Source organism: Lampetra planeri, chromosome 4, assembly GCF_965212315.1.
Source record: "Lampetra planeri chromosome 4, kcLamPlan1.2.h2, whole genome shotgun sequence".
NCBI lineage: Eukaryota > Metazoa > Chordata > Hyperoartia > Petromyzontiformes > Petromyzontidae > Lampetra > Lampetra planeri.
The window spans coordinates 31,707,843-31,729,934 of record NC_136110.1 but is presented as its reverse complement, the minus strand read 5'-3'; the positions used below and the strand labels follow the sequence as shown (position 1 = coordinate 31,729,934).

At 56.9% G+C, this 22,092-nt stretch overlaps 3 protein-coding genes across 3 annotated transcripts; all 3 read right to left on the bottom strand.

Annotated features, from left to right (window-relative positions):
• Positions 1–253: 253 nt before the first annotated feature.
• Positions 254–2,489, bottom strand: LOC144717951 (chromatin accessibility complex protein 1-like). The gene is made up of 3 exons (XM_078593781.1): positions 2,184–2,489; positions 1,918–2,038; positions 254–926 (listed from the first exon to the last, which is right to left on the bottom strand). The coding sequence occupies exons 1-3, from the start codon at positions 2,391–2,393 to the stop codon at positions 832–834; spliced, it is 426 nt and encodes a 141-aa protein (XP_078449907.1). The 5' UTR covers positions 2,394–2,489; the 3' UTR covers positions 254–831.
• A 533-nt stretch (positions 2,490–3,022) lies between these two features.
• Positions 3,023–13,773, bottom strand: SLC17A5 (solute carrier family 17 member 5). The gene is made up of 12 exons (XM_078593778.1): positions 13,584–13,773; positions 12,436–12,656; positions 11,029–11,106; positions 10,453–10,608; positions 9,870–9,957; positions 8,415–8,501; positions 7,805–7,926; positions 7,215–7,376; positions 6,232–6,364; positions 5,751–5,898; positions 4,972–5,062; positions 3,023–4,482 (listed from the first exon to the last, which is right to left on the bottom strand). Exons 1-12 carry the CDS (start codon positions 13,699–13,701, stop codon positions 4,342–4,344), a joined length of 1,545 nt encoding a protein of 514 aa, XP_078449904.1. The 5' UTR covers positions 13,702–13,773; the 3' UTR covers positions 3,023–4,341.
• Positions 13,774–14,874: 1,101 nt separating this feature from the next.
• Positions 14,875–21,050, bottom strand: LOC144717952 (tyrosyl-DNA phosphodiesterase 2-like). The gene is made up of 7 exons (XM_078593782.1): positions 20,748–21,050; positions 19,778–19,923; positions 18,669–18,779; positions 18,211–18,302; positions 17,910–18,028; positions 17,255–17,425; positions 14,875–16,849 (listed from the first exon to the last, which is right to left on the bottom strand). Exons 1-7 carry the CDS (start codon positions 20,853–20,855, stop codon positions 16,511–16,513), a joined length of 1,086 nt encoding a protein of 361 aa, XP_078449908.1. The 5' UTR covers positions 20,856–21,050; the 3' UTR covers positions 14,875–16,510.
• Between the last annotated feature and the right edge of the window lie 1,042 nt (positions 21,051–22,092).

The following is a 22,092-nucleotide window of genomic DNA, read 5'->3' as shown; positions in this document are numbered from 1 at the left end:
CCCCCCCCCCCCCAGTAAAGAAAAGTTGCCCATACCCTCAAATAAACCAGCCCTGTAAAACCAGGTTAGAAAATTATGTATTTCTCAAAACGTTGCAAGTTGTAACCCACTGCAGGGAAGAAATCTGTCCGTTGAAATGTTTTTGGTTTAAACGGTTGATATGTAAATGGGGTCATGTACGTTAAACTTCTTTCGCACCCTATGTTGCCAACCATGTCACCAACAAAAGAAAATCCAAAACCCAACACAAAACTTAACAAAATTCATTTACTTTTAACGGAACTATAAAAACGAGTATTGTAAAACAAATTTACCCTCCATATTCAGAGCACAAAATTCATAGCGAGCGTGCGAGCATAAACAAGTCCCAGGCGAAGAGCGGAGAACGCTGGGGGAGCGCCGCGTTTGGCTGCTCCATTCCACTCGGCTCCTGGGAGTCGAAGAGGTTCCGTCATCCCATGGGACACTCGTTCACTCAACTCACCACGCGCTCACCGACATATCCACTCACTCACCGACCTCACCACGAGCGCACCGAGCACACAACTCGCTCACTAATCTCACCACTTGCTCTCCGACCTCACCGCTCGCTCAACAAGCTGCCCACTCGCTCCTGAGGACTGTGTGGACACACACACGCATGGCTGTGTCAATTATCATTAGAGTCTGTAAACGCTGGCTCCCTGCGCAGTGGCGCGCGGTGTTTGCATGGCCACGTGTCCTTGCATCCGAAGGTCACGGCCACGAGTTTAGTTCGAGCGTCACGAACGCGGGGTCAGCTCGGGTTTCCGCACCCCCGGCTGCTGCCACGCACGGTTCACGGGAGACCGCTCACGCATCCCTCTCCTCCTTCTCCTCGGCCACCTTCCTTTGCGAATCCAGCAGCGCCAAGTATTCGCGGCCTGTGATTTTCTCGGGTAGAATGTCTGCCAGTGGGGGGGGGGGGGGGCGGATTGCGTGCAGGAGAGAAGCAAAGCAAACAACTAAAATGTAAAATTGTGAAGTACAACTACAAAGTTATCGTAAAGTTATATCGCGCTGATCGGCATCGTTAAATTTGATGTCGTGAGTGATGCTAACGACTTGGGGAGGACTTCATCCAAAGGTGGATTGATCGCGGTTATGTATGATCGTAGGTATCGTGACAACTGACATCGTGGCAACTCCACGCATGGAGACGGTGGGGGGGTCGTGGAGAAGGGGGTCGTGGAGGTGGGGGTCGTGGAGGTGGGGGGTCGTGGAGGTGGGGGGGAATCGTGGGGGGGGGGGGGTCGTGGAGGTGGGGGGGGGGTGGAGGTTGGAGGGGTGGTGGGGGGGTCGTATGAGGTGGGGGGTAGAGGTTGGGGGGGGGCGTGGAGGTGGGGGGTGGAGGTTGGGGTGGTGGGGGGGATCGTGAAGGTGGGGGGTTATCGTGGGGGGGGGGGGGTTCGTGGAGGTGGGGGATAGAGGTTGGGGGGTGGTGGGGGGTCGTATGAGGTGGGGGGTAGAGGTTGGGGGGGGGGGGGTCGTGGAGGTTGGGGGGGGCGTGGAGGTGGGGGGTGGAGGTTGGGGTGGTGGGGGGTCGTGAAGGTTGGGGGGGGATAGTGAAGGTGGGGGGGAATTGGGGGGGGGGGGGTCGTGGAGGTGGGGGGGGTGGAGGTTGGGGGGGGTGGTGTGGGGGGGGTGGTGTGGGGGGGGGGGTGGTGTGGGGGGAGTCGTAGAGGTGGGGGGTAGAGGTTGGGGTCGTAGTGGGGGGGGGTCGTGGAGGTTGGGGGGGTCGTGAAGGTGGGGGGTGGAGGTTGGGGGGGGTGGAGGTTGGGGGGGGTGGAGGTTGGGGGGGGTGGAGGTTGGGGGGGGTGGAGGTTGGGGGGGGTGGAGGTTGGGGGGGGTGGTGGGGGTCGTGAAGGTGGGGGGGGGGGGTCGTGGAGGGGTGCGCACCGGACAGAAAGTGCAGCGTCTCGCTGAGCCGCACGCCCCGCGCCAGGTCGGCGTACTCCAACTCCCCCGCCTGCTCCGCGACGCCGAGCGCCTCCCGCGCGAGCAGCTCCACGAACAGCTCCTACAAGGCGGGAGGGAGACACGGGCGTCACGCGCTTCACCGGACTTTCCTAGTCACTCCCTACCGACCTCGGCGAGTCCAGGCCCGCAGAACCGCTAGGCCAAAAAAGGTTGGGGGGGGGGGGGGGTGTCAGGCGTCCGCTCACCGTGGACTTGGCGGTGAGGAAGAGCGCCTCGGGGCTGATGGAGGACACGTCTGGCGAGCTCTTCATGATGAGCTTGACGCGCGAGAGCGGCAGCGAGGAGAGCCGCTCCGCGCCGCCCCCGCGGGACGCCGACTCCGACACGGACGCCTCCTCGCTGTCCGCCATGACACGCGCCGCCGCCGCCGCTGCTGCTTCCTCCGCGCGGAGCATGATGGGGGGAGACGCCGACTTCCGGCTCCCAACAGCGCTTCAGATGCGAGACGCGCCAGGAGTGGGGGGCGTGCAGCCCCGCCCCCTCCCCCCGTGTGTGTCAGGGTAGGGGGACACGCAGCCCCGCCCCCCTCCCCGTGTGTGTCAGGGTAGGGGGACACGCAGCCCCGCCCCCCTCCCCGTGTGTGTCAGGGTAGGGGGACACGCAGCCCCGCCCCCCTCCCCGTGTGTGTCAGGGTAGGGGGACACGCAGCCCCGCCCCCCTCCCCGTGTGTGTCAGGGTAGGGGGACACGCAGCCCCGCCCCCCTCCCCGTGTGTGTCAGGGTAGGGGGACACGCAGCCCCGCCCACCAACACGTGTGTCAGTCCGTTAAGTCAATCCACTGCTGGATGAGGGCCCCCCTACCCGCACTACTCATGCGTGGTCACTGCGGGTTTCTGAAGCCGGTTCTCATCAACGCTTTTAAATAAAAGTACCAACGTTCCAGCTGCGTGAACAGCGATCTCGGGTTTGAAATGTCTTGGTGGGTGGGCACTTTTCGATTCATGACATGGGCCCCCCCACCCCACCAGCCTCATACCAGGGTGACGGCGAATTTCTTTGCTGAAGTGAGGCTCCACGCGTCAGGCATTATTACCAAGGGAGTGTCATTTATTATTAGAAAGAGTGGCCGAGCTGACGATCGCAACCGGCACGCACAGAAATCGACGGACAAAATCACGCGGGCGACACGGCAAACAGCACCCACCCCGGTTAGCCGGATGGGCCCTTTCATCCGAGCCGCAGAAAAGTGCAATATCATCAAACAAATACCGAATCCCTTATCTCCACCTCTTTAAGATTAAAAAAGCCTGAAGATACAAAAAAAACCGTGGCGATTTGGCGGACACGGCCGTGAGCAGCGTGTGGCGGAGGCGTCGCTCACTCGGCAGTGACGGCAGAGCTGACCTCAGCAGTGACCGGTGACCACGTGTCAACCTCTAACTCTACCCCACCAGCCAAGCAATCCTTGTCAATAACCACATCGCACTCGCCAACCAGACCACACGCCAGCGTTCTTCGTTGCAAGGCCCACGGGCCACTGGCGCACCTTCGTGGCCTTTAGTGCGGCCGCCGACAATACACAAATGGGAAAACACCCCCATCATAGTGCTGTCAAACCCCAATGGTTTTAAATGTGTGGCGGCCCTCACACTTATGTATTATCGGCGAAAGTGGGCCCCCCCTCTCTGAACATTAGTGAAGAACACTGTCCTACGCATAACCATACACCAACCAACCAGACCCTACCCCTAATCATACACCGGCCAAAGACACAAGCAGCACCAGCCCTACCCTCGACACCAACTACAGCCTCCCCATCTGGGGCATTTTGTGTATCCCCGCAGTCCGCCCACCCCCTTCATTCACCCTGTTCGCTCTTAATGTGCCAGCCCACGGCTGGGCAAAACGGGCATGGAAACGGTGCTGGCTCGGCGTACGGCAGCACAACCAGCGCGGGACAATCACTCCCGTGGCTGCCCAGGGCTTCCCACGACTGGGTGAGGGGGTGAAGGGGTGAGGGGGTGAGGGGGTGAGGGGGTGAGGGGGTGAGGGGGTGAGGGGTGAGGGGTGGGTGGAGGGCAGCGGTCTCCCCACCACCACAACCACCGCCAGCAGTCTCGGCCGAGCCGATCAAGTGCGGCGTCTCCCCCCGCCACGTCTCACAGCCGGGCGTAGTGTAAACAATCAAGGCACTTATGGAGGTTCCCGGCGCCCACGCAGGGAGGTCACGTGTGCGGGCTACGATTGCACACGCGTGCGTGTGAGGTGTGTGGGTTTGACGGGTGTGTGATATCACTGTGTGATATCGCTGTGCGTGCGTCTGCGTGAGGTGTGCGCGAGAGGTGTGGGTGTGATATCACTGTTCGTGCGTGGTGTTGCGCGCGTGGTGTTGCGTGCGTGATATCACTGTGCGTGCGTGTGAATCGGCAGGTCCTTGGCCCAATCCTGCAGCTCCCCGGAGCCCAGCACGAGGTAGGCGAGTGCCCCGAACGCGTCCACGCTCGCCGCGATGTTGAACACCGTCTGCCACTCGGGCAGCGAGTGCTGCCCACACGCACGCACGGATAAAGCGAGCTCGTCAGCGCCACAGCTTCGCAGACCTCCGCCGCGACCGGCGATTTCACAGTGACAATTATCGTTAAGGGTTAGGCTCCTTTCCTCTTAACATCGGCAGTTCATCAGTATACTTTGCACTCCTATCGTGTTTTTGCATTGTTTGTTGTAACGTTCTGACCCCGTGCCCCTACTGGACATTTGTGTAAATGAGCTGAAAGCTCATCGGATTCCTCCAGTATGAATACATATTCTGATTATGACTGATTCTAGTAAGCCTGAGGCATTGTACGGCGAAACCGGTCCACAGTTTGCTTGTCTTGAAACGACGCCGCTGTAATTTTGCATTCCCTAAAGGCCGTATGGCTGATGGGTTGTATCAAAAAAAATACTTTAACGTGGAGAGATGGACATGTGAAGGAGACATTGCTTGTTTATTTTGTCATCATGTGATGGATGGGCTTGGAAGTGACCTCTCACCTCGGGGGTCAGGTACCCTACGACCAGAGGCCCCAGGAAGCCGGGGATTGTGGCAAACGTGTTGGTGATGCCGAGGAGAATGCCAGCATATCTGTACAGAAAAACAAAGATACCCCCATGTCGCCTTTACAGACTGTTGGGGCAAGTGCTGTTCGCGAGCACCTATTAAAAAGCCGGCACAGAACATGAGGGGAGTGGGTGGCCAGCACCACACCTGCCCACTTTTATCTCCCCAATGCTGTTGTTTACACACAACACCAGGTTCTAATTTAAGGCTGAATTAACCTAGGATAGGCCCAGGACCGGTTCAAATATTCGTCACTGTTATTGGTCGTGAGCGGAAATTAAACTCGGGTCGCCAGATTCATAACGCAGTGCGCTAACCACATAACTGTACAAAGACAAAGATCCCCTGTATAGCCTTAACAGACTGTAGGGGCAAGTGCTGTTAGCGAGCACCTATGAAGGCCAGAACGGTACACGAGGGGGTGGGTGGCCAGCACCACACCCGAACGCCTTTGTCTCCCCAGTGGCAATGTTTACACACCGCACCAGGTACTCATTTGAGGCTGAGTCGACCTAGGGGAGACCCATGACCGGTTCAGCTAATCGTCACTGGTGTTGGCCGTGAGCGGGAATCGAACCCAGGTCGCCGGGTTCATAGTGCAACACGCTAACCGCTACACTACCGCTCCCCACGAGCTCGACCCGCTGGCGAGCGCCGACTACGCGCGGCGGTCCCGCGTGCCGGCGGGCACATGCCGGTGTGCGGCCCTCACTGTGGCGCGATGTCCAGGTGGTTGATGTTGAAGCCGGACATGCTGAGCCCCCCCATGGAGGAGGAGAGGGTGAGGAAGGCGACCGCCAGCGTGTAGTTGCAGCCCACGAAGCCGGTGGCCACCAGGAACACGCCGGGGCCCAGCAGGCCTGGGCGACGGCGGGAGCGGCCGAGAGGGCGGGTGTGAGGGCGAGGGACGGACGCAAGTCACGAATCGCGAGTGACGGAGAGAATGGGTGACGGTGAGAATGGGTGACAGGGAGAATGAGTGGAGAAAATTAGCGACAGAGAGGAGTGACAGAGAGAATGAGTGATGGAGCGAATTAGTGATAAGCAAAATGAGTGACGGAGAGAACGAGTGACTGAGAGAATGAGTAAGAGAGAGAATGAATGACGGAGCGAATTAGTGACAGACAGAACGAGTGATCGAGAATGATTGGCGGAGAGTAAGAGTGATCATGAATGTGACGGAGAGAACGCACCCAGCGTGGTGAAGACCTTGCGCGTGGCCGTCACGGACAGCAGGTGGCGCATGCGGATGTGGTCAGCTACCTGTCCTCCCAGCACCATGGCCAGCCAGCAGCCCAGGTAGGGCAGAGCAGACAGCAGCCCGTTCTGCTCACACAAACACAAAGATCCCCGCCCCCCGTATAGCCTACACCGACTTAATTCTAGATTTGAAGCTTTCGTGACTGCAAGGATTCATACTCTTAGGTTTTTTCGGGAAAATCACATAGGTAAAAAATAAAAATAATAGCGATAATAGAAATAAAGTAATAAATCACGACGTTTCGGAGGCAACACAAGTCTCCGTCATCAGGTGGGAGCGTCACAGCTAAATTTACTGTATCAAGTGAGGAAAAATCCAAGAGACAAGCTCTTAAATACAAGTTAAGGGGGAGGGGGGGGAGGGGCTTATCTGAATGTGGTAGCCAGGGAATGGAACGGTGGGGGGGGGGGGCTAAAAGAGAACAATGGTGCACATCGACTCGGGGTTGTGGCCGGTGTTAGCTGATAATAAACATAATAAACAACATAAACATATTTTTCGATTTAAAGCTTCCGTGACTGCAGGGATTCATCTTCTTGGTTCTTTCGGTAAAGTCACGTAGAATAGAAATAATAAAACAATAAAAAATAAAACATAATAAACGTCGTGAGAATTATTTAATTATGTTTTATTTTTATTATTTTATTATTTCCATTCTACGTGACTTTACCGAAAGAACCAAGAAAACATAAACATACACCGACTGTTGGGGCAAGTGCTGTTCGCGAGCACCTGTTAAGGCTGACATGGCACACGAGGGGGTGTGTCACCAGCAGAATCAGCCTTGTTTGCACCAATGCTGGTGACCTGCCAGACGTTTTACAGGCGTGGGCAAAATTAATCGGCCGACAAGACGGAAGGGGAGCGACGTGCACGCGGAGCTGAAAGGCGAGGGGGGGGGGCGGTGGGCAGCACCTTCTTGATGTTGAAGTGCAGGACGTCGTTCATGTACATGGGCAGGCACGTGAGGAGCGTGTAGAATGCCCAGTTGTAGCAGAAGTGGGCGACAATGATGGCCCAGAGGCGCGGGGACAGCGCCATGCTCCCCCAGGGCACACGCCGGTGACCCTCGCCATGCTGCGAATAGGACGACAGTCGTAGCCGTTAACGAGTGGCACCTGCGAAGGCCGGAACGGCGCACGAAGGGGTGGGGTGGTCAACATCGCACATGGCCGCCTTTTCTCTCCCCAGTGCTGATGTTTACACACCACACCATGTATGTTTAACTTCTTTCGCACCGTGCGTAGTCAACAGTGCGAAACGGATACTCTAGGGGAGGCCCAACTCATTGGTCGTGAGCTGGAATTAAACTGCAGTCACCGGGTTCGTCGCGTAGTGTGCTAACCACTGTGCCACCGCTCCCCCCGTGCTTTCGTGTGTGGTCACACACATATAGGCACAGGCCCATCTGCACACCAACATTCATTGCCAGGTGCTCACTCCATGGATAGCTTGCTGCGCGTACACACCCACCGCCCAAGTGACACCCGCTCGTGTGCTCACACCTCCATGTGCCGAAGTGAGTCCTTGATGTAGCTCCTCTCCTGCTCCGAGATGTGTGGGTGGCTGTCGGGGGTGTCCCAGGCCAGCAGGAACCACAGGACGCACCACGCCACACCCAGCCCGCCTGCCGCACCCACCCAAGGTCACTGAGGCCCTGTCCCGCTCACTCACTCGTTGGCTCGCTCGCTCAGTCACTCACTCGCGTCCCACAGAGCATCATCTACTCACTCACCTACCCACCCGCTTAATCGCTCATTGACTCCCACCCACCGAGCATGACTCACCCACTGTCTCGCTCACTCATTCATTCGTTCAGTCACTCGCTTACCCCCACCCTGCCTCACTAACTCACTCGCACTCACTTACGTAGTGTCACTCGCTCGACTCATTTTTGTACTCGTTCACTCACTCAGCATGACTCACCTGACCCATTCACCTGCTATCACCCACCCAGCTTCACCGTCAACCTGCGCACCACCGCTGCCACCAAACCAACGCACACCACACACCGCCACCACCACACACCACCACTCCGTCACTGCCACCGTTATTGGGTATAGTGTGACCCAATTCCTGATCAGGTGCCTCTGCTGGCAAGGACCCGGCACTCACCGAATATGTAGAAGACGGACGGCCAGCCCAGGGTGTCGATGAGCAGGCCCGACAGCGGTAGAGAAACGACCGTCCCAAACTGAGCACCTGTGGCGATAACAGAGCCCCCCCGCCACGGTATAATAACAACACGATTACAGTGTGGAGTTACGCAGCAATTAAATGCGACTGCATTTCAAGACACTGTACATGAGTGGGGCGTAATGTGTCTAGCCAGAGGAGAAGAGGAACGTCTTGAGTTTGGACTTGAGCAGGGGCAGGGAGTCGATAGTACGGATAGCAGGGGGGGGGGAGGAGATCCAGACGATGGGGGCAGCAGAGGAGAATGAGCGACCTCCCACGGAGCGAAGGTTGACTGGGGGATTCTGTCGTCTTGGTTGCTGCAGCAGAGTGCATGGGGAAAAAATGAGAGGGGAGTGGTAGGAGATAGTGTGTGGAGGGGAGTAGATTGAGATGGGAGGGGAGAGGTAGGAGAGTGCGTGGAGGGGAGTAGAGTGAGATGAGAGGTAGGAGAGTGCGTGGAGGGGAGTAGAGTGAGATGAGAGGGGCGAGGGAGGAGAGTGCGTAGAGGGGAGTAGAGTGAGATGAGAGGGGAGAGGTAGGAGAGTGCGTGGAGGGGAGTAGAATGAGATAAGAGGGGAGAGGTAGGAGAGTGCGTGGAGGGGTGTAGAGTGAGATGAGAGGGGAGAGGTAGGAGAGTGCGTGGAGGGGAGTAGAGTGAGATGAGATGCCGGAGAGTGCGTGGATGGGAGTAGAGTGAGATGAGAAGGGACAGGGAGGAGAGTGCGTAGAGGGGAGTGGAGTGAGATGAGAGGGGACAGGTAGGAGAGGACGTGAAAGGGAGTAGAGTGAGATGAGAGGGGAGAGGTAGGAGAGTGCGTGGAGGGGAGTCAAGTGAGATGAGATGGGAGAGGTAGGAGATTGCGTGGAGGGGAGTCGAGTGAGATGAGATGGGAGCGGTAGGAGAGTGAGTGGAGGGGAGTAGAGTGAGTTTTAGAGGTAGGAGAGTGTGTGGAGGGGAGTCGAGTGAGATGAGATGGGAGCGGTAGGAGAGTGCTTATAAAGATGTTGAGTGAGATGAGAAGGGAAAGAGAGGTAGTCACAGCCGATTCAATGGAAGACCTTCAACACGCTGAGTGCAAACCATGAAATAGATCCGGGATTCGTTTGGGAGCCAGTGGAGGAATTGGAGTGTCCGGGTGATGTGGTCTCGTGTCTGGGTGTGTGTGAGGATTCTCCAGTGTCAGCGGACAGTGTCCCGATGTGCAGCAGAGTTAACGGGCCGGTCCATCGGCCCAGCAGGTGGCTGTCACCATGAGAGGTGGAGGCACAGAGTGGCACTACTCGGTCTAAGACTGCAGTGGCAGAAGAACTGGCCCAGGAAGCTTGAGCACATGGGGAGCAGCGGGGAGCGAGGGGATGGAGTGAGGGGGACGAGGCGTGGGGGGCGCCCACCGGCGTAGGAGATGGTGAGCAGCCGGCTCCTCTCCAGCGGCGGGGCCCAGTGGGCCCACATGGCGTGCATGGTGGGAAAAGTGGCTCCCTGCGTACGGGCAGATGCAGACACGTACAAAGACATCTCTACGTCCGCTTGTAAGTCCCAACATCTCCCCGCGTGTTTCTGTGTGCGCTGGTGTCTCCGTGTAACCAACCCCCTCTCCCGGGTGCATCCCCAGTGTCATGTTGTCCATTGCGACATGTTTAGTGTTTTCCCTTTTCTCTCTATGGTCTCCCTGCGCCCAGCCCCACGCACCCCCCACTCTGTATCTCCTCCTTGGCTCCTCCCACCCCTCTCTTATTTATAAAGCGTCTTGTTTCACTGCAGATTTCTTGCCCAGTTCAGCAGTTGCTTCTAACTGTGGTGTCCCACCTGATGACGGGCGCTTGTGTTGCGCACGAAACGTCGCGAGTTTATTTATTTTTCCACCTACGTGACTTTACCGAAAGAACCGAAGAGCGTGCATCCCCAGTGTCTCCGCGTATCTGTGCGAGCCTCCCTGTGCCGCGTTCCCCTCGGAGCCTCCGCGACCTCCCGTACCTCCCCGAAGCCCTCGATGACGCGCACCACGATGAGCCAGGGGACCCCGAAGCTCGCCGCAGGCGGCGTGGCCAGCGTCAGCAGCGTGGTGCAGGCGACGCCGATCCCGAACAACATCTTCCCCCCGTAGCGCCCGGCCAGGTATCCCCCGGGCACCTGCGCACACAACAAGACAAAGGTCCCCCGTATAGCCTCAACAGACTGTTGGGGCTGTTAGCGAACACTTTTAAAGGCTGGCACGGGGCACGATGAGGGGGTGGCTGGTCAGCGCCCGGCAGTCTTTGTCTCCCAAGTGCCGATGTTTACACACCGCACCGGGTACTCGACCTAGGGAAGGCCCAGGACTGGTTCAGATAATCGCTACACCGCCTGCGCACCCACCACCACACGCTACCTGTTCCTACATGCAGGGCATCTTCCCTGCACACAGGTGTGATGGTGGCATAGCGTGGTTGGGTGGCATGGCATGCTGATGCAGGTGTGTTCCAGGCATTCGTGTCCGGCGTGTAATTTAGCGGAGAGCAAGCGGGGGATGCGCACTCACCCACCGTGCCCTCCCGCTAAGCGACCACGCACCTGTGTGATGATGTAGCCATAGAAGAAGGCACTGAGGATCCAGCCCTGGGTCTTCACATCCCAGTTGTACTTCGGTCCCTGAGCAAGGACCACACGAGGGGGGGGGGTGAGAGGAGAAGAAGGCTTAGAATCACGTGGAGCGTGTCAAAATAAACCACTGACAACTATAAACAGAACCCTGTGAAATCACATCCTTGTCCCGTTTGTGGAGGGGCGGGGAGAGGCAGAGGGCAGTAGCAGCGAGCAATTGGAGAGACGAGCAAGGTGAGCAGACTGCACAAGATGCGGGAAGCGAGAAAAACCAACGGGCGAGCAGGTGAGCAGAAGGCAGGTGTGGGTGAGCGAACGACCGAGCAGGCGAGCGAGTGAGTTGGTCTGCGAGCGGGCGAGCGAGTGGGAGATTGAGTGAAAGGGCGTGCAAGCGGGCGGGCGGAGAGTATACGTGGGTGCACGAGTGAGTGAGCAGACAGTCCCAGTTGGTGAGAAAAACGGGTGAGCGGGTGGACAGATGGACGAGCGAGTGAGCGAAGAGAAAGATTCCTCGAGCAAGTGGATGAGTGAGTGGTCGCGCGAGGAAAGGAAAGTAAACATCTGTTCCCTTGCTCCTGTTCCTTTGCAGCAGCAAACGGTTGAGCAGTGGCGGCTCCTGCAAAATCTCTCAGGGGGGGCAAATGTCTGGATGATTGATAAGGATAAGGTCCACCCATGCAATGAATAAATTAACAGCTTAAGCATGTAAAGACAACTTCACTTTTTTAATATTAATGAAAAATAAAGTGACTCTTAACAATACATCTTGTTTGTTTATATACTCACTATTAAAACAAACCACTCAAATTTATTTTATTAAAGATTCCACTAGGTGGCGATAAATTATATTGTTGGATGAAACGTGCTTACGTATGATGACGTTAGCACGTATGATGACGTAAGCACGTTAGTGCATGCCCTCCCGGAAGCCATAGAGAATGCATTGCAGCGCCCCCGTTCGAAAAAAAACATCTTTGAATGTAAGTCTATGGGGCCACTCGGGGCGATTCTCAGCCGTAGTGAAATCGCCCAAAATAAGGCGGTACTCTACAGAACGTGACATGACGCTGATTGGACTATATCCAGAGGCTGACAGTGACGGCTAGCGTGACTCTGTGGTTGAATGACATTGGTGGTGCGTCGCCCAATCGCCCTAATGAAGAAACCGCCCCTGCGGTTGAGCGAGGCGGTCAAGCGAGTGTGTGGTGGTCGTGTGAGCGAGTGGGCGAGTAAGGGTGAGAGAGTGGACCAGTGAGTGGGCGAGCGAGCGGGAGAGCACGAGAACAAGGGGGGCAGATACCAGGAAAGGCGAGCGCTCGGGTGAGCAAAAAGTGAGCGGGCGAGCGGAGAGACGGCGGCGAGCAGGGCATCGCTCACCCGCCCGGGCCCCGCGTCCGTGCCGTTGTCCACCACGCGCCCCGGGCAGTCCACGTCGCCCGCATGCCACGGCGACGCAGCCGTGACGTTGCCGTCGGTGGTGTGGTTCACCATGGCGACCAGGGCGACGCTGAGGTTAACGCGCAGCGCGTAGACCATGAAGAAGCCGAGGAAGGAGAGCACCGCGAGGTTGTAGCGTGCGGAGCAGCACATGGGCGCTCCTGCATGCGCGGGCGACAGCGATGGTACAGTCACTGATAACACAGATATCAGTAGACTCGCTGACACCACAGGTACCAATACAGACTGGCTGACGTGCATACCACGAGGCATCAACACACACTGCATTGCAGAAACCGAGGCAAGCGAAGCCCACGCTGAGAGGCGGCAGCACTAACAGGCATCTGTAAGGGGCCGTCCATAAATGACGTCACGCACCTGGGGGGGGGGGGGGGTCAGACATTTGTGACGATGTGTGACGAGGGGGGGGGTTGAGAAATGTGACGTCACATCAAAATGCGCAACTTTAAATAAATATAAACACGTTATACTTAATTAAATATACTTTATAATAAAGTTTTCTCCTACAACATCAGAGTGCAGCGCCACATTAAATACGCACTACAATGACAATAGTTTAAAGCGATTTGAAGCATGTTTTATATTTTTTTGGGGGGGGGGGGGGCAAAGCTTTGTGACGTCATATTTGAGGGGGGGGGTCTGACTTTTGTGACGCCGCGTGACGAATGGGGGGGGGGGGTAAAAATCGTCAAAAATCGCGTGACGTCATTTATGGACGGCCCCTACCGACAGTACTAGCCATACAAAAGAAGACTGCCAGTCCTATTAAGGCAACAGTACTCGCGTCAGAGCAGTACTTGCATACAGGCCGCTACTGATGAGCATGAGGCGGCAGTCCGAGCAGAGAGAGACACTCCAGTCGACACCGCCCCACTTTGTACAGGAAGAAGCAGCGCCGAGACCTCCACATCGCGACGATTGGAGATTTGGACGGGAATGATGGCGATATCGATGGCTATGATGTTGATGATGGTGATGATGGTAACGAAGGTGGTTGTTGATGGGTCATGGAGTGGGCGGTAATGATGGCGTTGTGTGTCGATGGTGACACGGGAGTGGCCTCGTACCGGGGGTAGACACATTGCTGCGAGGGAGCAGGGGCTGCGTGTCGGAGAGACTACTCGGTGCTCTCTCCTCCGTCGCCTCCTCCTCCTCCTCGCCATCCGAGACTCCGTTCTGCGCCATCGTTCAACGCTCACGTGAGGGCTGAGGTAGCCGGCACCACCCCCCACCCCAGGCCATATCCTCCCGGAGTAAGATGGCCGTCTCCCGGGCCACATCATCCCTGAGTAAGATGGCCGTTTCCCGGGCCACCTCGCCCCTGAGTAAGATGGCCGTCTCCCGGGCCACCTCTTTCCCGAGTAAGATGGCCGTCTCCCGGGATGTCCCTGAGTAAGATGGCCCCTACGACGGCCATTCCCAGATGTCGAGCCATTCCCATGGTAATTTGGCACGAGCAAAAAAATCATCACAGCAGTGTTGAGCCTGGTATGGTGCTTTGAATGAGCAGAATCAGTCTTTATTTAGACCGGCGGAATCCGATGAGCTATGAAGCTCTTTTTCACAGATGTCTAGTAGAGCAACAGCCTTGCCTGACACAGGTGATTGCAGCCTGCTGCTGTGCTCCCCGAATTCACCAATTCTGCAGCCACGTGGAGGGCCACGTGGCCATCTTCAATCACTGGGTGGATGTGGAGGCACTCAACCTGCGGTCCGCGAACCCCTGGTGGTCCGTGGGAAAAAATAAGTAAAATACTAGCAACACCCCCACTAAGGAAATGTACAATTCCAAATATAACTACGAGAGCAGCGTTTGGTGGTCCGCGAAATTTGTGGAGTTGAAAAGGTTGGGAACCACTGCCACAATACCCGTGATGTAAACTATTTTTTACTTTACCAGCTCAAGACCACTGAGATATATTCCTTTTTTCTGAAGCGACCTGGCCACAAATGATAGCTCAACGAAGTGGCTCATCACGTGGAAATTGATAGCAGCCCAATACTGGACTCTAAACGCGTGTTTCTCAATGTGGAGGGAAAACCCGGAGGACCCGGAGAAAATCCACGCGACCACGGGGAGACACTGCAAACTCCAAATATGCAGCAGTCGCCTGGGTCGGGATCGAATCCACGACCTCCTGTATAGCAGGCGAGATCGTTAGATGATGATGATGAATTCGGGTCTTCAGGCAAGTGCTGTCTGAGATCCAATCTCACCTCACGACCTGCTGCTCCACACACTAAACCACAATATGGCTCAGAGTGGTGCAAAAACACATGTTGGGGGACGACACAACCACGCACGCACGCACACACGACGCATGCAGAGACAAATTAACCCACCCCAGCACCAGTGTATAAAAACAGAACTGTTTTTTATTTGGATTTCAAAGAAAAAACATGAAACTCGAACAAATACCCCACGGCAGGTTGAGACTAAACCACGGAGAAACCTCAACACTCACCCTCTCCTTCACAAAGTGCTCAAACTTGTTACAATATTCACGTGGTGTTAACATTTCTCTCCCTGTGCCCCTCAGCGCTGTCAATCCTTCTGCTCCTCGCTCTCTAAATCACTTCAAATCCTCAATACTGGAAGGCTCCTTGCTGCCTTCACGACTTCCAACGTTCATCGCCATACTCTACTCCGGTCATCCTCGCAGCGGCTTTTGCCGAGCTATCGAACCAAGATGGTCACCGCATGGCGCGCTTTCAGAAGCGTTTCTGCGGCCCTCTGGAGCTATGCACTTTTAAATTTAGATTTAAAACTAATTTCTTGAGAACTGCTGTGTTTAGTTTGTTGTCCTTAGCACGGTTGGCTACGCACGGTGCGAAATAAGTTCAACATACAGATGTAATGATATGATGACACCTGCTGGTGGGAAAAGGGAAGCACGGGTACGGGCACCACTAAAACATCATCCAATCCTAAAGGGAGAGGTATCTGGGCCAAAGGCAAGGGGCGGGGCTAGCCGAGATACTCCGGGAACCCGCTGGAAGGTTCCACGAGAGGGCGGAGGCGGAGCCTAGCCGGGCCTGCGGCAATATAAGCGAGGGCGGAGGAGGACTCGGTCGGTGTGTGGAGTCTTGGGTCCGGACTGCGTCGCTGCTCGCCGTCATCTTTCTCCATCGTTTGGCCACATGGCAGATCTCCTGCGGAGTTCCACCACCATTACCGGCATGCCGTCAGCCAGCGGCGAGGCCGGGAGTGGATGGATGGAACCACGCCGAATGATCGACCGTGTGCGTAGTCTGTAAGGATGCTAACATCTGTGTACTCGGAAATATAAGAAGAGAAGGTTGGCCTGTGTTGTGCCCGTATGTGAAATAAAGAAGAGTACCCTCTACTCGGCGTGCCGCGGAAGTCGCTCATGACACATACATACTCTCACCTCACCAAAATCTCCCCACCTTCAGGCGAAAAAATTAATTCGCAGCTGGTCTGCAATCCTCAACTCTTTCCGTTGTTGACGTCACATTCTCCTGTGCATTGGCTAAAACAAAAAAGATTGTCCACTTTAAAACCCTTCGCGTGTGTGTACTGTACTAATACCCTCGCTCTACATCTCTACAGCCAGGGTGGGCGTGTATTTTAAAGTCATGTTCCTCGCCTAAGGAATGTACAGAACTGGGAAACATGAAGTACCTTACCTAATGCAGGTTACATTTCAAAGACAACGACGGTCTTAACGCCAGCCTACGACCCTTTCAGCCAACACGTGTCATGCGGAGGCCTTGTGCGGGGAGGGCAATGGTGGTTCAGCTACTGAAACAAGAAAACCGTGGCCGGGTCCCCATGGGACCCGGGAAGCGTGCTGCCCCGTTCCCGTCGCGATCGCGACGTCGTGACCAAAGCGGTGAACACACACGGGACGCGTCGACACACCACGGGGGAGATGAAACATTCTCGCGCACATGCATGCACGCGCGGGCCCGCCACTCGCCTGCACGGTGGCGCGTCAAGCGGGCCTGCCTTAAACGGACACGCCACCGCCTACAGCACCAGGTCAAAGTGTGCCAGCAACCCCCAGTGGTCGCTGGGGAACTTCCCACATGCCAGACGCTCGGTCCCCACGAGGCGCAGCGAGCGCGGCACGACCGTGGCGTCCACGCCGCCGCCGCCGCCACCGGGTGGGCTGGAAGGTCCGGGCGAGCGAGCGGTGAGCGGCTGCTGGTAGAAGAGGCGGTCGAAGCGCAGGCGGGAAGAGCGAGCGCCCCCCAGCTTGAGGTTGTCGTTGAGGGTGGTGTCCCAGGTGTAGCGCGTCTCCTCGGGGCGGCCCAGCAGCTCCCACACGTCGCCCACGCCGGGGGGCAACCCCCCTATCTGAGACACCTGCACGCACGCCGGCACCGCCCTCAAGCATCGCGACACACCACCTGCGTCGGATAGGGTTGGCACGGTATGGCCAAACTACGGTATGTGTAGTATGGTACAAGGACCCATGACAATCGTGTCGTCCGTTTTGCTAAATATCGTCATATCGTGATTATCGTTGCTCATTTTATGCTTTGAAGGATACAATAAACTTGTTCATTTTGTTGTCAGTCGGGCTTTAGTTCTTTGGTAGGTCGCAGTCGTAGTCAGCGTCATGCTTGATCATTTTTCGTCCACTCACGGTCATCGTTGACCAAAATAAAAAAAAATAACACTCGCCGAAGAATACTTTTGCCACTAATTCCATTCACAAATGTAAGGCAGGCAGGGCGGTCAGCGGGGAGGGAGGAGGGTGGGACTCGCCTCCTTGTCCCTCAGGTTGGTGTCGCCCCCGAAGATGGTGGTGGCGTTGCTAGGCGCGAGCGCAATCCTCTGCAGCACCTGCTGAAGCTGGCGCACGCGCTCCTTGGTGTGCGAGACGGTGCTCTCCAGATGTGACGTCAGCAGGTACAGCGGCACCCCCGACACCTCCGCCTGCACGCAGACAGGTAGAGCCTGTGTGCATGGTGCTGTCGCTGGCTGATGGATTATACTACGAAACTAACTAAACTTTTTATTTTATCAGGTAAAGCCCACTGAGCTATATAGCTTTCTTTCAGAAGTGACCTGGCCACAAATGATAGCTCAACGAAGTGGCTTTTCACATGGAAATGTTTTACATCCAAATACTAGAAACGAATGTTTCTAAATATAGAAGGAAAAAACAAAGGACCCAGAGAAAAATCCACGCAACTACGGGGAGAACATGCAAACTCCAAATATACAGGCATCAGGGTCCGGGTGGAGCCCACGTCCTCCTGCATACCAGGCGAGGAAAAGAATATCTCGCCACGGGTGCTGGGTACTAGACATTGGGTGCTGCAGTCAGAGCTGTGGCTACTTGCTGGATGCTACTTTGCTATAGTTGGGTGATAGTTGCTGCAAGCCATGGCTGGGTGCAGGATGCCACTGGGCTTACCCTGACCGCCAGTAGGTTGCGCCCCATGACGGAGGTAGGAAAGGGGATGACCTCGTGGGAGATGAGCCGCACGCGAGACTTCTTCAGCATCACGGCAGTGAAGTAGCCCTGCTCATCAGCTGCAGAGTGCGGCCCACAATCACCGCAACCCCCATTGTACAACATCGCCACATCACACAGCACCGGCAGTACTACGCACTTCACGTTTGTTACGAGCACGCAACCGCAAACCCCGCGCAGCGCGACGTCCCGATCGGAGCTCACAAAATTTGCCGCGGCACCGCCAAATTCAGCCACACACCGGGGATGATGTGGTAGCTGGTGGCTCGCTGCTGCAGGTAGCCGAGGTAGGGAGGCACCAGCTCTTGCAGATAAACCACGTCGGGAGAGTGTCTGCAGCATCAGGCAATGAGCACACGGGTGGGTCGTCAGTACCGCCCCCACAACACGTGTGGCGCCTCTGTGTAGCGTGCGACATGCAAGCCCAGACCTTAACATATCCAGACAAGCCTGATACACTAAAGTATGAGTCTCAAGAACCCCTTTCAGGAGTCATATGTACATTACACTGCAATGTTTGGATAAATTCCTGAATGAGTCTTACAGGAATAGCATTCACGGCACATTGCCAAAACAGAGCTATGGGGCCCAGCAACAGACCTTAGAATCCGATTCATTTGAACCAGTGAATCGACGTGTTGTTACACGCCTAATGACGATTGTTGAAGTAGGCGTGCACCCAACATCCTCCACACTTACAATGCGATGATGTTGCAGGCCCCACGAGCTCGAAGCTGGATCTGCTCCTCCATCAGCCCGTCCAGGTTCCAGCAGAGCAGCGACAGAGACCCCTCGTCCCCGCCGCTAGCACTGAGCGCAGCAACCCGCGACACGAAAAAACCGATACGAATTTTCATGCACACGGTGCTTAAAAGCCTGAGAAACTCAACGCTTCTTACATTGTATCTCAATCACAGTCTGTTCTCCTACCACGCATGTTTTCATAACGCAAATTGGATATAACGCTGCCTCAGCGTAGCATCGCACAAGGCGGGATGCTGCTGGATGCTTCTAGATGCTCTCCGCGTGCCTCAGTCGTTGTTCAGCCTGTGGAAGCATCTCACGTGTTATCGCGGACTGTGCTTTACCCTATATTATACCTTCTTATTATAACGAGATTTTACATAACGCGGTGTTCTTCAGGAAGGCAAGAATGCCTACTGATGGAAGCTGTCCCAGTGCAGTACCAGCCTGCAAGAGGCCATCAGTCTGCCAGTGATGGCCCTGTGTGTACTCCGTAGCAGAGTGCTGCGAATGGGTAGGGACCGGACAAAGCCACACTCGACTTGCTGATCCTCAAGTCGAACCCAACGCCGTGGCTTCCCGTGCTGTCGCACATCACCCCCCCCCCCCCCATCCAATCGCCACAATGCTGCGAACCTCGAGGAGGTCCAGTGAATTGTGGGAAACGAACCTCTCCACATCCGCCAGGATCTCAAAAACGTTCCTAACCACCGCTCAAAGTCGCGGGCTACCCCTTTTTGGACCCGCAAACTTTGACAATTGGAACTTTGACCCTGACGACGCTTAGGAAAGCTAAGTTCACGGGGGCATGCTTGAACCAGAAGCCTCTGCAACGAGCGGCCACGCGACCAGGAAGCGTGACGTAAGAGGTGCACCCAACTTGACCGTCGCCTCAGACACCGACCCCACGAACCCAAGACTCCAACCCTATTTGACTCCTGCCAAGAATATCAGAGACTCACACCAGACACTCCTGTGACCCTAGACTGCGACCTTCGGACTATCCGGTGGCCACCACCCTTGCTCTTTTCGTCCCCCTGGTGCCCCCCTGGGGAGGGCGTCACCTGTGCAGGTTGGGGGGCAGCGAGTTCTCCTCGATGACCTCCAGGTCGGAGCTCACGTCCAGCACCTCCACGGGGGGCGGCTGCATCGCGGAAGCCACCGAGCTGCCCGGGTCAGTGTCCCCCTCAAAGTAGGTGTTCAGGGCGTGCTGTGGACACAGTCACAAGCACACCACTAAGGGCTTAGGGGCCCAGCATGGAGCTCAGGGGTCTTGCAGAGATGGGGGCGTAATTGGGATTCACTGGCCCAAGACCGGCCCCCCAACCCATATCTGTCCCCCCCACCGTGCCCCCCCCCCCCGCGGTGCCCCTCCCCGCCGTGCCCCCCCCCCCCACCGTGCCCCCCCCCCCCCCACCGTGCCCTCCCCGCCGTTCCCCCCCCCCACCGTGCCCTCCCCGCCGTTCCCCCCCCCCCCCCCACCGTGCCCACCCCGCCGTTCCCCCCACCGGTATGCCCCCCCCCACCGTGCCCCCCCCCCCCACCGTGCCCCCCCCCCACCGTGCCCCCCTCCCACCGTGCCCCCCCTAAGTGTATCACACCCCTCCCCAGCGTGTCCTTCCCAACCACATCCCCCCCATAACCCCAAGTCACCCCCCCCCGTGCCACCCCCCGTGCCCCCCCCCCGCGCCACCCCCCCCCCCCCGCACCACCCCCCCCCCCCCCCGCGTCACCCCCCCCCCGTGCCACCCCCCCCCCCCGCGCCACCCCCCCCCCCCCCGCGTCACCCCCCCCCCGTGCCACCCCCCCCCCCGCGCCACCCCCCCCCCCCGCGCCACCCCCCCCCCCCCCCGCGTCACCCCCCCCCCGTGCCACCCCCCCCCCCGTGCCAACCCCCCCCCCGTGCCAACCCCCCCCCCCCGTGCCAACCCCCCCCCCCCCGTGCCAACCCCCCCCCCCGTGCCAACCCCCCCCCCGTGCCAACCCCCCCCCCCCCGTGCCAACCCCCCCCGCGCCCCCCCCCCCGCGCGCCACCTGCAGGTCCCAGGCGGCCCTGCCCAGGTATCGCTTGGCGAGGCCGCGGTCGGCGCCCGTGATGCTCCTGAACTCGGCGCAGAGCCTCTCCTCGGCGGCGCCCTCCATCGCCTGTCCGCGCCGATCAATCCACCAACCCCCCTACCTCACCACGGGCGGATCGATCGATCAATCAACGACCCAATTAGCGCAGAAGGCAGTGATCAGACGGGGCAGGCGCGCGCGTGCGTGGCCGCGTATCTCAACACCCCCCCACACACCTCTTCACAATCCCCAGTTCGCTTGAGCGACGCGAGGGGGCCGTGACGACTATCCGCATTGGGAAATGTAGAGGGAGCCCGGCCAGACGGCGGCTCGCGAGGGCTGTGTGCCGAGCGCGTTTCGTATTTCGGGAATTAAACCTAAATCCTGTGTCGTTGGCAAAAGTTCGGAGATAAGGGGCCGTCCATAAATGACGTCACGCGATTTTGGACGATTTTGGACCCCCCCCCCCTTCGTCACACAGCGTCACAAAAAGTCAGACCCCCCCCTCAAATATGACGTCACAAAGCTCTGCCCCCCCCGAAAAAAACATGCTTCAAATCGCTTTAAACAATTGTCATTGTAGTGCGTATTTAATGTGGCGCTGCACTCTGATGTTGTAGGAGAAAACATTTATTAAAAGTAAATTTAATGAAGTAGAACGTGTTGTCTATATTTATTTAAAGTTGCGCAATTTTATGTGACGTGACATTTTTCAAACGCCCCCCCCCTCGTCACACATCGTCACAAATGTCTGCCCCCCCCCCTAGGTGCGTGACGTCATTTATGGACGGCCCCTAAGCTGTCAGCCTATACGGTTTAACATGGGACCTTTTTTTAGGACAGTATCATAGTAGGAAAAAATACGGTTTTAATATTTCTGGCAATAAAACAGGAGTTGTGTTAAAATGTTCAAACGCCAAATAGAAACTCCTTTGCAAAGAATCCTGTCTGCATTAATTACACTACCGCCTTTGACTCCCTGGTGGCGATGTTTCCACACACAGCACCGGGCACTTCCTTTGAGGCTGAGTCGACCTAGGGGAGGCTCAGGAGCGGTTCAGATAATCGTCACCGGGTGTTGGCCGTGAGCGTAGCGCTAACTGCTGCTGTGCCACCGCGCTTTGTCTGTTATAATCTACGACGATAACGAGCCAACAATGTCTGTGTGTCCCGCGCGTGACGTCACTCTTCGTCGGCCAGCCCCCCTCATTAACAATCATGAACAGGTGACGTCCTCCACATGGACCCCCAATCCCTCATTAATAATCATGAGCGGATGACATCACTCCACATGTAGCAACCCCCTCATTAATAATCATGA